At 34.7% G+C, this 17,596-nt stretch overlaps 2 protein-coding genes across 4 annotated transcripts in view; one reads left to right on the top strand and one right to left on the bottom strand.

Moving 5' to 3' along the window:
• Positions 1–224: 224 nt before the first annotated feature.
• LOC134850887 (uncharacterized) lies at positions 225–8,082 on the top strand. The gene is made up of 2 exons (XM_063866655.1): positions 225–1,146; positions 7,239–8,082. The coding sequence occupies exons 1-2, from the start codon at positions 368–370 to the stop codon at positions 7,954–7,956; spliced, it is 1,497 nt and encodes a 498-aa protein (XP_063722725.1). The 5' UTR covers positions 225–367; the 3' UTR covers positions 7,957–8,082.
• A 4,677-nt stretch (positions 8,083–12,759) lies between these two features.
• LOC134850886 (uncharacterized) overlaps positions 12,760–17,596 on the bottom strand; it is a 201,917-nt gene continuing 197,080 nt past the window's right edge. For all 3 annotated transcript variants that reach the window (XM_063866651.1, XM_063866653.1, XM_063866654.1), the window contains exon 6: positions 12,760–13,311. In XM_063866651.1, coding sequence (XP_063722721.1) covers positions 13,121–13,311 — 191 coding nt within the window. In that variant the 3' untranslated portion in view covers positions 12,760–13,120. The remainder of the gene's footprint in view (positions 13,312–17,596) is intronic.

The following is a 17,596-nucleotide window of genomic DNA, read 5'->3' as shown; positions in this document are numbered from 1 at the left end:
CTTGTAGCAAGCTTTAAGAATGGTGACGCTCTATATAGATAAAAAGCTATTAAGAAACTAACAGCTTTACGGAGCGATTGATGCTGTCGCATTATGGTGGTTATTCTTCAAAGACCACGTAAACCAATTAGTTGCAGCTGATCTATACGCGTTTCACGGCCTGATTTTATTCAGTAGACTATTTTTGGTCAAGTTGCTATCACAGCCAAGAGCTGAATGTTGATTGAGCTCTATCAATTTTTACGGTGCGCTGCAAGTAACCGCCAGTTTTAAAAGAAAGCATAGAAAATAAAGACTTGTATATTTGGTTTGAGAGTTCTCTAACTCTCTCAAACAACGCAGATGTAGATAGCAAAGCGGTATACTAATGGTCCCCTGTAAGACTCTCAATGTCCGCGGCGACGGGGCTAAGACTGTGCTGGTCGTGGGCAGGTTTATGTCTGGCAAGTTCTGCCTCTGCAATGCGCTGGCAGGCCTTCCCCATTATACAGGTGACTTCTTCTTCAGTAATGAACAAATCAAAGAACTCCCTTATCACATGAAAATGGTGCAGGCTCACTTCAGCGGCAATCCCACGAAACGCATCAACATTCTGGATGTGAACGGACTGGAATATCCGATTAAAGCAGACGACGCAGCGGAACTCTCAGAACTGCTCTACAAAGTGAAGGTGGGCTGTGACCAAGTGCATCTCATTCTGTTCGCTGTCAATGGACGCAACCCAGTGCTGGGCCCAGAACGAAAGGACATTCTGCGCCTGCTGCTGGCTCTTTTCGGAGCAGAAATGTGGAAAAAGATGGTTTTTGTGTTCACCAGGTTGTCGATGAGTGCGGAAAACCGTGCCACCAGTGACCAGTCGTACAATGAAGGAGTGAACAATTTCAAAGAAGAGTTGGAAAAACACTGTTGCGCGGGTAGCTCGAATGCCTCATTTGTTAGTGTGCATTCTTGTCGCGATAGTTCTAGTCCCGAGGAGGAGCAGGCTTACCAAGAGGGCATACATACTATTTGGACACTGTTGAACCAGGGTGGGGGGTCATTATGGACCACCAGATTAGACATGGAAAGGAGCAAAGGAGAAGAGAGTAGTCCGCATCAGGATCCACATAGCCGACAGGAGGCGCGCACTTCCGCCATTACACCAAGGCAAGTGACTTAATTCTCAATTGTCCACACGGAAAAATAGATAAACATGGATAACCAGTTATAGTGCAAGTAGTAGAAAAAAACTTGACCACCCCTATTCAAAAAAAATTCAAAGCCAATAAAAAATTTAAAACAGATGCGAAGCTGAGCTTCGCAACACTTGCGACACACTAAAGCTCCAAAAATCAAAAGATAATGTCTCGAACTTGAAAGTTAAAAAACTTGAATGAATTTTGTTGAAAGCCAGAAAATCAAGAAAAAATTTATTGCAAATGTAATAGAAAGTAATTACCTTTAAAACAAAAGAAGGAAAAGGGCTCAATTCTATCCATTGATTTCTGATAATCAATAGATGAAAACGATAAGAAAACAATTCAATAAAAAGGAGATCCATAAATTCCTAAATGTACTCGAAAAGTTTTCATTAAATCTTGCAATCAAACAATCTGCATATCCGACAAGAACAATCGGGGAGAAAAGGCCCTATCCGTTATTTGCTAGTACAAGATCAAAATGAAAAAAAAAAAACGAAATTTAAAATTTCAAAAACATGAAAGCAAAAATTACACACAATTGCCACAGAAAAAACTGGCCACAAATCTGAAAAACTCTGAACGCCTATATAAAAGAATTAAATCAACAATTATCAATTAAGACTTTTATTCAAAATGGTAAAAGATTTAGATCACAACAAAAAAAACTTTAAAAACGCCAAGAAAGAAAAAAATAACAAAACACAAAACGTTTTTTTCAAAACTTTCAGCCAGAAAGAACTAAATTCCTGGATCTCGTGCAAAACTTTTTTGCAGATAAAACAGTCGAGTCAATCTACCAAAAAACATGTGGAAACTTATCGTTTTTTGACATATTGAAACAATACGTTAAACTATCAACTTCAGTCAATTTCAAATGAAATTGCTCAGAACTAAAACACGCCAGTCTAAATAGAAGTTATACTAGCTTCACGAACATTTAGAACACAAAATTCAGAAACAATGCATCCAAAAAACTGAAAATTTTCTTGCAAAAATCATAACAGCAAAAAAATTCCGAAACGTTTTACTTCTAACATAAAATTTTGGCGTCTATAAAAACCAGAAAACCATGAACTGAATTTTCCTTCAAAAATAAAGCAAAAACTACTATAATACTACCTATATTTACAGAATTAATTACCCGACAAGAAAGCACAAAAATTGGGCTGAAATCATTAAAGCCGACGAAAAAATCAACTTACATCTTTTCAAGTGTAAGACAAATATCATTTCAACCGTTGAAGCCAGCTGTTGAATTAAATCAATTAGACGTGCAAGATGGGTAGAAATAGAGATTCACTCGGAGATGAACAAACTTCAATCATCTTGTGGACGAAGTTGTTTACGGAAAAAGGTCTAATACCCGATTGCAATAAATCTGCTTGTCGCAAGGGTGAAAAACGTTTAGAACACACTTAGAATGATTATGGTTTACAGCTATTTTTTATTCAAAGATGGCTCAACTAGGTGAAAAAGAACCAACAAAAGACCTAAAAGAGTGGTCCAAAAACAAGAAATTACTTGATATGCAGGCAAAAAACTTCTTATCCTTGCCTTTAGACCGTTTTTGTTTATAATTTAGGGGGCGTATCGATTAACAAATTGTTTCAATCATGTGTTCAAATAGTCAAAAAACTTTCAGTTTACTTTTTTTAAATGTTGAATATCCTTTTAATTGGTTTACAATTCCTTCCGCCAACATTGTTTCTTTTAGAAAGAAGTACGATATTTCAATGAGAAAAGTTTAGTAAATTTTTAAATAGCGAGAAGTTCAGCGACATGCTAATTGACACACATGCTAAAAATTTCGGTTCAATGGAAAATTTCGACGTCAGGAGGTTTGTTTTCAGTTTCAATTCGAAAATAAAAAAAACTTCTCAAGGAAGTCTTCTCAGCAGAGAAAAACTGGTGTATACTCTTACTGTTCAGTCTCATACTTAGTGAAGAACGGACTCTTTTTCACAATAATGAAAAATTTGTTCCCTTGAAAACGTTAATTCGTTTTAATTGCATAACCTGCCGATTAATCAAAAATCAAACAGTTGTTTAAAAAACATCTTAAGAAAATTTTTGCTTATATCATTCAAAAACGTATTGTTTTCTAAAAATTGTTTTTCCAAATACCTGTTTTACTTAACCTTTTGTCCAATCCTAATCCAATTTCCAATATGAGAAAAACGCGTTAAAAAATTTCCAATGTTATTCAATAGTCCGGATAAAATAAGTCAGCTCTGTACAATTTAAATAATTCTATTTCACTTTTGAAATGCGCGAAAAAAGATTGAACTTCACATTGTGGTGTGCCTCAAGAGTCTGTTTCAGGGCACCAATTACTTTTTTATCAGCAACAATAAATTGTCAGTGAAGTCTCCCTACTCGAAAATTGCAAAAGTTTCATTTTTTAAGTAGATTTGTTTTCTAATGAATAATTTTACCATTTTTTTAAGATTTAAATCTGAAACTTTGAATGTATTTTCAATACACTTTATTGCATTTATGCAAAGTTTTTTCTCCAGCAAATGAAGTGTTCTTGCTTCTATTTCTTTGTTTTCGTTTTGGGTTGATTGTCAGAAAAGAATTAAATGAGACCCACAAATTTCATAGTTTTTTAAAGAGTTTTGCGCGTTCAGCGTGTTCATGAGTTCATTCTAACCAAGAAAAAATGATTATTTCGTATTTTTTCAAACTTAAAAAAGTCAATAAGAGCCAACTTAGTTTAGGGGAAAAACAGCATTATAGATGCCACAAAGGAGTTTTCTAAAATTGTCAAAGTGAAATTACACTCCAAGCAAAAAGTTGACAGTACAATAATTGAGTTTTAAAAAGTTTTCAACATCACTTATCGTGATATATTTTCTTTAAAATGTGCTCTGAATGGCATGCGAGGCCAATTGTTTAGAACATCAAAGTCCCATTTGAGTGAAAGAAAGCATTATGTTCATGTTAACGAATATTTCTCTGAAACTGAACTTCAGATTGCGGTGTGCTTCAAGAGTCTGTTTTAGGGTTCAAAAAATTTATCATTTACATCATTGATTTGTAAATTAATTTACAACGCAAACAAAAACACACATACAAACATACAACACAAACTTTAACAAAAAGCAAAACTCGAACAAACGTTTTAAAGTTTGAAAAAAAACTAGGTGAACCAAATTTTTGCCATGTCTCGATACAACAAAATTAGGGGCACAACTAAAGCTGGAGGTAAGTGTTTGATATTGAATAAACTTGCTACTCTCATGTGGCACAAAAAAGTGATTTCACAAATTAGACTTTGTTCAAAACTTAGTCTACTAAAATAAGTGAGAACAGTAGAAAAAAATTACCAAGATAACATTTCTCTAGCATTTTTTTAAAGAAGCGGCTTCTTCAAGAACAACTATCAGAGCCAGTTCTTTCAAATGAAAAAATTTTGAAAAAAATTTAAAAAAAGCTAAAAACGGTCAAAAATTCTAAAGCACGGTCAAAAGACATTGCCAAAATCCATTTATTTTTCCTGTAAAAAGCAGGCTGTGGCCGCTTGAGCAGAGACGATTGTCACAACCGGGTTTCTCCGTTGAACACAACCTAATAATTGGCACAGCAGTTTTTGCGTTAAGTCACAAAGTTTCCACAAAGTTAAAGGATCAAAACATTGACCTGTTTTAAGGCAATAACTTTTATCTTAAGCAAACAGGGCATAGCCAAGTATAAATATAAGCTTTCAACATCATGTTGTTTACGTTAAACCTATGATTTTATATTTGGCAGGTCAGTTAGCGGGAAAAATCCAAAAAACGGCCAACAAGTCAAAAATTTTGTCATTTTCGATAATCAGATAATAAGAGTATTTTCGAGAATATTCCACATGTTTAAGAACGGCCAATAATCGAAAATTTGATTTTCCGAGTGCGATAATTTTTGATGAAAAAAATGTGCTGGCCGCTAATGCACATGAGTTTCCCACTGCCCATTATTTCTATTGAACTTAAATAATCAGATTTTAGAGGTTATTTTTTGAGAAAAGTCAAAACGGTTCACAAAACGGTCAGAAAAAAATGACTGTTCTGAAGGCCATAACTTTATATGAAAAAAAAACTGGACAGCCGCTATTGAATGGATCTCTTCAAAGTTGTTGTATTCATTGAAAGCAAAAATTCACATTTGAGAGGGGTAGATTTCGAGAAGACTTAAAAAATCAAAATCATCTGTCAAATATTCCCCCTCAGACTTTTTCGAAAGCTAAAGACAGAGGGGTCAAGTAAAAGAGACTCTAAGGGAGTATAATGGCACACAATTGAGTAGACGGTCTTTCGTTTGATACCCCTTTTCTGAAAATCAACAGAAATTTCTTAGAAAAACTAAAAATTTTCCAATGAATTAAAAATAGGAACTTTCAACAAACCGATTGGTAAATATGCAACCAATTTGAAAAGAGCAAAGGGGGTGTTAGAATAGTGTTTTGCTATAAACGACCCAAAATTCAGTAAATGAGCCGATAAAAACAAAGAAATAAATACGAAGTCAAGGTAAGTAAAATTACAAATTGTAGGAGTAAATCAAACACTAAAAGCAACTCTAAAGAAAACAGCGCGCAGCAAAAAAAAACAATTTCAAGATGTAACAACTAAGCTTAGAGTAAATAATCAGACAAATAATTGGCCGGCAATTTTAGTTGAAACATATTATTTCCCATTTGAAAAAAAAACAGGTCCTGGTCAGATTCGAACCCAGAACCTTTGCCGTCCTAAGCATATTCGTTACTTCCACGCTAAGTCGGCCGGGAACGTATGGAATGTTAAATTCATTATGAATGAAGATATAGGTGATTCGAGTGGTTCTGTTAAACAAGTTGCTACCCCAAAAAAAAGTATGTACTCCGGTTTGATAACGCTTGCTAATCGCCAGCGTAAAATTAGAAGTTCAAAGTCAGTATCTATTTTTCATCAATTAAGTTTATAATTTCATCAAATACGCTGTTTATCACTATCGAGTTTTTTTTTTAATGTAACAGCAAACAAAAAAGATTCAATGAACCTAGAAAAACAGCAAAAGCTAATTAGGAAAAAAACTGTTTCAAACTGAGCAAATATGATTGTATACGTCACTTTCTAGACCAGCAACTCATTGCAAAAAAATTGATTAAAGTTATACGGAGATATATTAATTTGGAACTGATGATTATTATTACGGAGAACTGCCCTATTTGAGGAAACTATCAAAAATAATACTGAAAACGTTTAAGAAATACTAGGAAAAAACTTAGATGCCATACTAAACACCCCACAAATAAATGATCGTTACCCGGGTTAGGACTATCTACAACTATTTTTTGATGATGGATTGCAGCATTTATAAAAAAGTTCATTAATTGATGAGTCTTATGTTGATGATTACATACACACGCTAAGCGATCTGTATGTTTGTGATGATGAAAACGCACGATCTTCTTTGGTGACTTCTACGCTAACTATTTGTATGTAGATGTTGAAGCTTTTTAAATTTTTTTTCTAGCGAGAGGAAACTGTTTGCTCATAGAGGTTCGACTCTACAGGCAAAGTTGCCTTTTTTCAACCCTCTCAAGAATTTTAAGGTAGTAGACTTTTACCGATCGTTTCACCAACGGATTTTGGGAAGACGACCTCCCATCCCTTAGGGATTTGACCCCCCTGCTGACCCAATGTCCCCTCTTTGTACTATTTTGCGCTATCCATTATTGGCTGACGGACCCTAAAATTTTCAGAAGGCGCCTTTGGCGCCAAAATATACTAATTTTGAGGCGGACCGCGTGCCGAAAAAACTCGCTCGTTTTTTTAGTCAAAGCTTTCCAAAAAGTGCCTAATACTTTTTTAAAATTCGCCTGCGGCGCAGAAAATTTGGTCAAATTAAGGTCTTTTAGTGTCCTGACAAATATCAGAAAATCAAAGTGGTCGACCTAAAAAAACAGATCGACAAAATGTTTTAAATAAATTTGTCATATTGTGAAAACAATGAGGTTCTTAAATCTCAGGCAAGTGGGACTCGCATATAATTTAGATGCGGTAATCATCCATCATAACGTAATTTTTTGTTCAGATTTTTACAACAGAGACTTGATAGTTTATCTGCTCAACTGGTGAGAGCACTAGCTGGACAAGAGCAAATGAACAAGGAACAAGTGAAGCGAATCATGGATTCAGTGGACAAGGAGCTGCAGTCAGAGATTGAAGCATTCTACTGCAGCCCTGCAGACTGTCCTCCCAGTGGTTCCAAGTGCGAAGCCAGCAACCCATCATCTCCCAGACAAGTCTCCAAATTTCTGGAGAAAGTTGAGGAAAGCAGCGTGTGTGTCAACTCTCTCATGCTAAAAGATGTCTTTGTCAGGAACAACATGATCGGTGTCGTCGTTAATAATGTGCGACACTTGCAGAATTTTGCAAGTGAGACTAAAAATCCCGAGCTACAGAGTTTACAAACAGATCTGTTAAACATTAAGGACAATGACGTCAGCTTAGGAGTGTCTCTGAAAGTGTTCCTAAACGGGGAAGGAGACGCCAAGTCAAAGTTCGTCTCCCTATTCCTCAAAATATGCTCGGGCGAGGATCGCAGCTACACCATCTCTTTTTTCATGAAGCCAGCCACTGCTCATGAACACGTGGAGAAGAGTGTAAAAGTCCAAGGTTGCAAAAGCCAATCAACTGAGGTGGGCGTGCGACAGTTCATCAAAAAGCACGAACTGTTCGATTACCTGGAAAACAACTCGATTATGTTCGGAGTCAAGGTCAAAGCCTGTCCACAGGTGGGAGTTCTATGAACAAACACCCACAGATTAATCATTTCATCACAGCGGAACGGTCATACCAAACTGACTACGAGAAATTGGGGCAGGGTCGCATAGCATGTCAGTCATTTAGCATACTCCAAATTTTTTTTTAATCAAAAAGAGTATTGATTACCACATACTTATCTTGTTCAAAAACGCATCACACTTTAACATACTTAATTTTTTTCATTTTTCGTATAGTTTTATTGTCCACTTCAAATGAAAAAGTAATTCACCTGAAAGATGTTTCAGTTATTTGCAGTGAAAACTAAATTTTTGGAAACATTTCATATCGAGTTACAAAACAAAGCAGGCAGACGACTGGTATGCTAATTGGACCAACCTCAAAAATTGTGTATAAAACTGAATTGTGATCATCGTGACTCAATATCGAAACATATGTCGAATTGAGTAGGGTTCTCATGCTTGAAGGGCCAAATGCTTGAAAAGTTTCTACCAATCAAAATCGCTAAGCGTTTCTATTGGCTAAATGCCTTTCTCACAAAATCGAGGTCAATATTAACAGAAAATGTATTAAATCAGTGGAAAATAATCAAAAATTTTACAAATTGCGGGTTACAACCGCAATACTATTCAGATAATCATCAAGATTAATGATTTCAAAATTAAAAGAATTTTTCAGTCTTGAAAACTCATCTGCTTATTAACTAATCGGTCAATATTAACACTAATGGCCTGGATTTAATTTCTTACTTTGAGATTTTCGCAATTTACTTTGAGATTTTGAATACTCGATTCTGATTGGCTGAAAGTAAGCTAAAATTAATTTCACGCATTCGGTCCTTCAAGCATGAGGGACGCCACCATTAACAGCTGTAGTTTGTAAATTTTAGTTGATAATTGCAACTCTGAATCAATATTTTGTAAGAGTCTAATGAAAACAAGCCGTCGGAACTTTAGGCCGAATTTTAAGCGTTTGTAAAACATTAAAACCTTGGAAATATTATGGTAGTTAGTAATTGTTAAGCCAATGTAGCTCATTGACGCTGTGTTCTGCAACAATGCACTATTGGAGGATGACCTTCAGTAGCACATTTAGGGGGGGGGGTGTTAGTGGATTCGACCCCCTGTCGACCCAAAAGTGTACCCCTTTGTATTATTTTGAGAGATCCATTATTGTCTGACTGACCTTAAAATTTTTTAAAGGCCCCTTCGGCGCAATCTATACTAAATTTGAGGGGAGAGCGGCCGCCGAAAAACGCGATTTTAAGGTCGAAATTTTCTAAAGAGTGCCTAAAAACGCTTTTTTTGGCCTTTTTTCTGAAACTTTGCTTGCGGCGGAGAAAATTTGATCGAATTAAGGTCTATATAGTGGTTTGGGAGAGCTGCAAAAAACAGACCGAATTTTAAAAAAAATTTTGAAAATCCGCCCCCTCGCCTCGAAAAATTCCTAGATCCGCGCCTGATGGCCTTACTTCGATGCATCAGCCGTTTTTGAAATGCTTAAAAGCAATAATTATTCAGCTGTGTTTTTACTCGTTGTAGGACACTTCCTAAACCTGAGCAAAAACAACGGTAATTTGTAATACAAACAACAATAAAAACAACAGTAAAAATCAAAACAAATTTTTTTTTCAAGACAAAACTTATAAACCTACATTGTATGAAAACGTACGTTTACAAAAAAGTTAGCTTTGGGAGAATACCAAAAAGGCATCAACCTGTCGGGTGGCATCTCTATGAGCAAAATTTATTCGTCTACTTTTTTAAACTAAGATCATATAGACAAAAAGACCGAAAAATTTCTTCAAATATTACAAAAAAGCTAAAAGAGAACAAATTCAGTTTGTTTTGGTGTTGTAAAAAAAACTATAGCAAAGAGAATGAAACTTACCATAATATACTTATTATAAACTCGTTGTCAGAAATATGTATGTCTCTTAAGTTACGAAAAAAAACAAATTCAATGATTCATTGGTAGTTAATGACGCTTCAAGAAGAATAATTTTATCCAACTATAAGAACTTATTATACAAAAAACAAATCCTATTTCCAATTTTCTTTTTTACTCTTGTAGTAAGCGTACTTCAGCCGCGAAGTGTTTTTCCTGTATTGCCTTTTTTGGTAGTACCTGTAACTTCCTGTTCACTTATGTATTTATGGAGTTTTTTTTTCCACAAGATCGTCTTATAATTATAACCATGAGTTTCAAAAGCTCATATACATTTAACGTCGAATCAAAAAGAGAGTATTTGTTTGTCCCGGATATAAATCAGTCATTCTCACTGCTTAATTTAAAAACAGTTCCTCCACACGAATCATTGCTTGCTTTCTAATTTTTTAAAGTCTATCTTATTAGCTGTGCCATAGATCAGTACACCATATTGATATATTGGTTGAATATACGTCTTATTTATCTTGAGCAGGTAGATGTGTGAAAATAATATCTGAGTTGATAGATCATCGAGCAAGATTTGGCTGTCCTTTTCAAAGTTTTATCGATGTGGTTTTCAAATTTAATTTTTCATCAATTACAAAACCTGAGTACTTATGGCATCTATTATTAGAGAATTTTTTCCTGTTAAAATCTAAGGTGGCTGTTTAATCTTTGTTTAAGGTAAGCTTGTTCTCCAAAAACAATTTTTCAACCTTGCTTGTATCAGATTTCACCTGCTGCTGATGTCCTGTTTTAGTTGTAGTTTACAATGCGCAATCATTAACAAACAGTAGAACTTTATTAAGCCTACAGACCTTCGGCAAATCAATTATATATAATAAAAACAACAAAGGACCCAGGACTGGACCTTGTGGTACACCAAAGTAGATTGTTTTAGTGTCTGATAATGAATTTTTATAAATAACGTACAGTTTACGATTTTCAAGGTATGACCTCGAAAGACCTCGTAAACCGTATAAGTCGAATTTTTCCAGAACTATCTTGAGATGAACTGTAACGCTTTTGTAACAACAACAGCGTTCAATACAGTTAATCACAAAATAGATAACAACAACAGTAACAACTGAGTATTTTTTGCAATTTTATTTCAAACTATAAAAATTTGTCAAACATTTCCAGCAGTTAGAATTATACAGTTGAAATTCCTTGGCTTGATCGACACTAATTCCTAAGAAAACTTTCGCTAAAACGACAATAATTCTCACGCTGCAGATGGCGTAAAAAACACACTTTCTTCCTTTGTGCTGACAAAACCATTCAACACTGATATTTTTCTTAAAGTTATATATATATATAGGCTTAAAGTTAAAGCTCTTTAAATTTCTATGAAAATTTGTGAATGCCACTTGTTTGATATAATTATCATAATTTGAGAAAACTGGATCAAAATGTAAATTTTTTATTCCGCTGGAAAAACGTAAAACTCAGCTCCACTTTCGAAACTACGCAGATAGATACCCTTCTGCTATTCGATAGCGGAGTTTGCCCTCCTTTAAACAAAAGAATGGAACTGATCTTAAATGAAAAAAGGATTTGTTTTTTTCAAATGTTTTTTGGAAGGCAGTTGAACTTATTCATTTGTCTGAGTAACTAGTTTTTACTGATTGCGATTACTATCTGATTGCAACTACTATAGATATTTTAGCATAAAAATAAGGCGTTCGCAGATCATGTACTCGATTCCGTCATGGCGAGGATAGCGTGCGTAACGAAGAGAACGCACTTGACCTCAAATCAACCACAGAATGACCGATTTCGGCTTAAATAGTAATATCACATTTAACTTCCAGTGACAAAAACAGCCCTGGGTCGCAAAAAGAACATCGCTCAAAATAAACTTGCTGTATCGTGAAGAAATAATACAAAACTGACTAATCACGGACAGGCTAGAATTTTACGTCTTGTAAAATTTAAATGTCGAAACACATTCGGATTCTCGTAAAACTTCCATGTCGAAAGGTCAGAACTGAATTTTCTATGCCCTACCATAACTTACACAGAGGCAGAGCTGCGCTTCGCAAACACTTGCGATAACACGACCAAAAAGCAGCTGTCAAGTGAAATAAGAAAAAGAGACTCGAATTAGCGAAACCTCGGCTACATGTCGGATTCGAATCTGCGACCTAGCAAACTTGAGTCTCAGGCACTAACCACTCAGCGACGGATGCTTAAAATTCCAAAAACTATCCATCAATAAAGAAGCTATATATGCTAATAAACTGCCAATTCGATGCAGCAAAGGTAGCAGCAAATACAAAAAGACACAATTTTGCATGTGATATATTGGAAAGCATAAAGCCAAATTATGTATAAATTATGCATTTAAAAAAAATTGCGAGATAAATTGAGTTGGAAAAATTCTGATATCGATCTTTTTATCATTGTACTACTGTTTGAAACAAATAACTTTTTTCGGTTCATTTCATGAATTAAAAATTTATCAGCTCTGTTAAATTTTTACTAATCAAATGCCAAAGCACATATGATATTATACTGCTACCGCAGCCTACCGATTCAAAAGTGCCAACAAAAGTAGCACTTTTATTTGCGACTTAGGTTGCAAAAAAAGAAAGTTCGTACAAATTCACTATGCTTCGCAAGTGTAAAAATGTCGTGAACGTCAATGAAAACTCATGAAAACAGATGGTTTGCGGTGGGATAGCTGGAAATTTCAAAACTAAGAAAAATTTGGAAAAAAAATTAGGTATCTCTGGGGAGTAAAAATACAATTACGACTTTCAGTGCAAAAATTATTAGTTGATCAGCTAAGAGAATTTCAAGGGCAAGTAATTAAAACGAACTTGCTGTTTTTGAATTTTAAATTTTGGTCGCAAAGAACAAAAAAGCTGCTAGATTTTCGCGGTGCAGACAATTGAAGGTCAATAATAAACAAGAGACGCAATCATTTCAATTTAGGTTGATCGTGAACAATGAATAAAACAGCGAAAAAGTGAAATAAACTAATAAGTGACAAAATGAATGAGGGAAAAACAACGACAGCCGACAGTTTTTTAAATTAAAAAAACCCTTGGCCAAAGTTACTAAAAAAAACCATAATAATCAAAGAAATGTTTTCGGGCAGGTACAGCTGTAGAGCATTGAAATATTTACAAATCACATAGACAAATGTATTGTCTAGGAGGCCATCATTGCATCTACTGTCCATAAACAGTATTCTCAGGCCAGACTGGTCGGAATCATTTTACGGCGAAATCAAGTTTAACATTAGTAAATGTACTAAGGATGTGTTTTATAGTTTCTCGATTGGTTCTTTGACTCCATGAATAACAACAGCACTCGGGGCTCCTCCAACCTACTGCATGCAATCATCTTCCAGTCGTTTGATTCTTTTTTATGTTTAAATGATGAAAATGTGGAGTGCACTATTCCTGTTCTCACTCGAATTGGTTGATGGCTGCCCAGCTTAGCTAAAAAACATCAAATTTAGACATTTGCTTATATTTTCTTCTATCATTTGTTCATACTGTCACGCGTGATTCCCTTGTTAGCGACAAATTGCTTTATCCCCTAGAAAAAAAACAGTTTGAACTAGAAAAAATGTTTTCACAATAATTTTTTTTCCAATTCAGTCATCCTTAACTATTGTTGAAAACATGTGTCAAATTACAGAGGCGAAGCGGAGCTTTGCACAACTTGCGATACATCTTAATATTTAAAAAAATGAGTCGAAAAAAAAAAGAAAATTGTTGAAAAACACTAAGTGAACCAAAATGAAGACAGCTAGGACCCAGCTAAAGCTGGAGAAACTGTTTGATATTTTTGAATTTGTTACATTGACACGGCACGAAAAGCGTAATTTCAAAATTTCAATAATTAGATTTGTTACTATAAATAAATGAGAAGAGTGAAAATTTTTGAGATTTTGGAACTTTACCAAGACATATCATTTCTTTTACAAAAAAAAGGAGTAGCCAAGAAAAAAATGGGCGAAGCAAATTGAAAAATTAAGCTTCCAACAACCTGTTGAGTCAATTAAGCCGATGGTATCAGATTTGGCAGAGTAGTTATCGCGAGAAGTCCAGAAAACGGTCAACAAAAAGTTGTCCCAAATCTAATTCCGATTGAACCCAAACACCCGGGTTTGGCAGGGTAGTTCTCGAGAAACAAACATTCAGAAAACGGCAAAAAAAAACGAAAATTTTGACTTTTCTGAGGGCCATAATGTTTTATGTCAAAGAATTTGGGCGTAGTCGCATTTGCAAAGAATGTCCCACAACCCGTTTTTTGGATTGAACCTAAATTCTAAAACATGCAAGGGTAGTTTTCGAGAAAATTCAAAATTTAAAAAAAAAACGGTCAAAAAGTAAAAAAAAATATTCTGAGGATGATATCTTTTCGTGTAAGAAAAATTGAGGGTGGCCGCGAATGTAGGAGAGCTTCCCACTACTCGTTATCTCCATTGAACCCAGAAAATCAGATTTGAGAAGTTAGTTATCGAAAAAATTCGAAAAGATTCACACAATAGTCAGAAAACAACAAATTCACTATTCCGAGGGCATAATTTTATGTGTAAAAAAAGTAATGTGAGCTTTCGATCTGACCACTGAAGCCAAAATCCCAGAAAATAGAAAAAAAACCAATGCCATACATTTTCAAAATACTAGTTTTTATCAAACAGGAATTCCAGGCAAACAAGCCAAACAAAAAAATTCGAAATTTAAACAAAGAGGCGAAGCAGAGCTTCGCATTACTTGCGATACAACACAAACATAAGAAAAACATGAGTCGAAAAACTTATAATTTTTCAAAAACTATGTGAAGCAAAATTTTCGTATGTCTCGATTAAAAAAACCTAGGGCCCAGTTACATCTAGAGGAACGTGTTTGATATTGAATGAATTTGCTAGACTGATGCAGCACAAAAATTTGATTTAGAAAATTGGATTTTGCACAAAACCTTATTTGTTTCTCTATTAAAATAGGTGAGAAAAGTAAAAATTTTAAGAGAAGTCAATTTTCCCAAGGAGATAACATTTCTCTTACAAAAAATTAGGTAGTCGAATCTTCTGCAGGAACAATTATCGCAACTGGTTCAATCAATTGAACTTTTCATCTCAGATTCGATTGGATAAGTTCTAAGAAAATTCCAAAAATTTCCAAAACACGATCACAAGTTCTAAAGCACGGTCAAAAGACTTTCCCAAATCCATAATTTGTTTCTGTAAAAAGCTGGTTCGGGCAACTTAAGCAAAGAATATTCCCAAAACCGGGTTTTTCGATTGAACACAACCTGAAAATTGGCACGCTAGTTTTCGCGTAAAGTAAAAAAATTACCAAAAAAACTGTCAAAGTTTCAAAACTTTTTTCTTTAAGAAACAGGGCATAGCCAGATATTAATGTGGGCTTTCAACATCATGTTGTTTCGGTGAAACTTATGATTTCATATTTGGCAGCTCAGTTAGCGAGAAAAGCGCAAAAAACGGTCAACAAACCAAAAATTTGTCATTTTCGAGAATCACAGATTTTTTGTGAAAAATATAAATTAAAAATGTCAAATTAAAACAAGTCAAACAATCAAAAATCTCAAAATCAAAACTGTGACCTAACCAAGGGCCATAACTTTAGGTGCCAGAAGAAATTGGGCGTAGTCACATGAGCAAATGAGCATCCCACAACCCGTTCACTGAATTGAACAAAAAATCTCAGATATGGCAGAGTTCTTTTCAAGAATATTCAAAAAGCTTAAAAGTAATCAAAAATTCAGTATTTCCGAGGGCAATAACTTTTTCTGTAAAAAAACATTGTGAGTGGACCCTAATGTAGGGGAGCTTGCCACTGCCCGACTGCATAATCATATGTGATTCAACTGATTTGGTTAATCTAGTTGTTAACCGGGAACCCTGTGTTTAATTTCTACATAGTGCACCTTAGTTCTGAAGTCGAGAGAAGTGTTGATTTGCAGCTGATCAGAGGAGTATCTGGTCCACAGAACAGAACTCCACTCAGCACACACTCTGTGTAATCTGTGACATGTCATTGACACTCTTAACACACTACGCCAGTCCACATTCTCCAAAATCCTAATCTGAGTTGAGTGGAGTGAAGGAAAAACAGCAGCCAAATACCCATTCAATTAGTAGCATCAGTCACGGCCAATAAAATTAAGCAACAAGATTGCAAAAAGTATACAGAGCTGAAGCTGCGCTTCGCGCCTATTGCGACATAAGTTACATGCCCGCAGTAGCGGATTTAGGGGATTCGACCCTCTGCCGACCCATAGGGTCCCCATTTGTACTATTTTGAGATATCCATTTTTGGCTGATTGACCTTAAAATTTATCTAAAAACGCCTATGGCGCCAATCTATACTAATTTTGAGGGGAGAGTGGTCGCCGAATAAACGCGTTTTTTTGATCGAATTTTTCCAAAAATTGCCTAAAAACGCCTTTTTCCAAAACTTTCCTGCGGCACAGAAAATTTGATCAAATTAGGGTCTTTATAGTCGTTTGGGAGAGCTCAGAAAATCAATTTGTTCGACCTAAAAAAAACTCGACAAAATTTTCGATTTTTTTTGAAAATCCCCCCTCGAGAAATTCTTAGATCCGCGCCTGTGTGCCAGTGTTCTAAAAATAATCATTGTTCACAAAAATAACTGCTAAAACGCCACAACTTCGAATTAAATACAACACGAGCTATTAACAAAAAAATAAAAAGTTCATTAAAGACCTTTTGCAATCAGTTCAACAAATTTCGGTCCAATTATAATAGAACTCTTCATTTATTGCGTTCCTATATGAAGAAATGATTAAATATATATAATTATAACTTCGGCTAAAATCAACCTAATTTTAGCAAATTATATAGAAGAAATTAATTATACATTAGAGATATTCGAATGTCATAAAAATAATCTTTCAAAATAACATTCTTGAAATTTGAAAAACTATACTCAATTCAGAAACGTTTGGGCTGTCATGTGCTTTCATTCATTGCTTCTTAATTATTGAAGGTCAATTTGAAAGAATAAAAACGAAATTGTGAAATTTAAAAACCAACAACCAAAGAAAATACCACAAAAAATGAAAACTCTTTACAAAAATTTGATCAATATATTTAATTTCTCAAAACTTTTGGCAATATCTGGAAAAGTAGTTTAGTGTGCGTAAAAATTGTAGTGAGTATAAAAACCAAAAATCTATGAAATTTACTTACGCATCTCAAAATTAAATAGGAAAACTAAAAACAATAACAGAAAACATTTTGTGAAAAAACTCTGCAAGTAAGCTCACGGAAAATATGACTAAATCCACAAAAAATCGACAAAATCAAAATTAATTGCAAAGCTATATTTGCAATTTTGGCCCCGGATACAGTAGCAAAAAATGAAGAATACAGAAGCAGAAATATGACCAATAACGCTACTGGGAAAAACTGAATCAGTAGAACTATGAGTCTACCAAGTTTTTTAAGTGACGCACGCCAATTATGACGCATTAGCCGTACCAGTCAATTTGAAAAAAAATTACCAACTAAAAAGCCTCAATTTATAGAGCGGACGCATTTTGACTGGTAAACGGAAAGTTCATTAAAAACATCCGACCCTACCCACGTTCCAACCCTCCTATTTCTACTAAGTTCTATTTGTAATATAATAGTCTGTGTTAATATCGTTAGCATTGACTGTACCTAATAGCTGGCTATTGATCAAAATGAACACTTTTAAAATGAACACATCTTGTCGCAACAATACTTGC

This window comes from Symsagittifera roscoffensis, chromosome 7 (assembly GCF_963678635.1).
Source record: "Symsagittifera roscoffensis chromosome 7, txSymRosc1.1, whole genome shotgun sequence".
NCBI lineage: Eukaryota > Metazoa > Xenacoelomorpha > Acoela > Convolutidae > Symsagittifera > Symsagittifera roscoffensis.
Note: the sequence above shows the minus strand (reverse complement) of the source record. Positions and strands in the feature narration are given on the sequence as shown.

Excerpts from the sequence above, each read along its gene's own strand:
- LOC134850887 (XM_063866655.1), top strand. The coding sequence starts at position 368 with ATGGTCCCCTGTAAGACTCTCAATGTCCGCGGCGACGGGGCTAAGACT. Across the intron at positions 1,147-7,238 it reads ACTTCCGCCATTACACCAAG|ATTTTTACAACAGAGACTTG; the intron begins GCAAGTGACTTA and ends TTTTTTGTTCAG.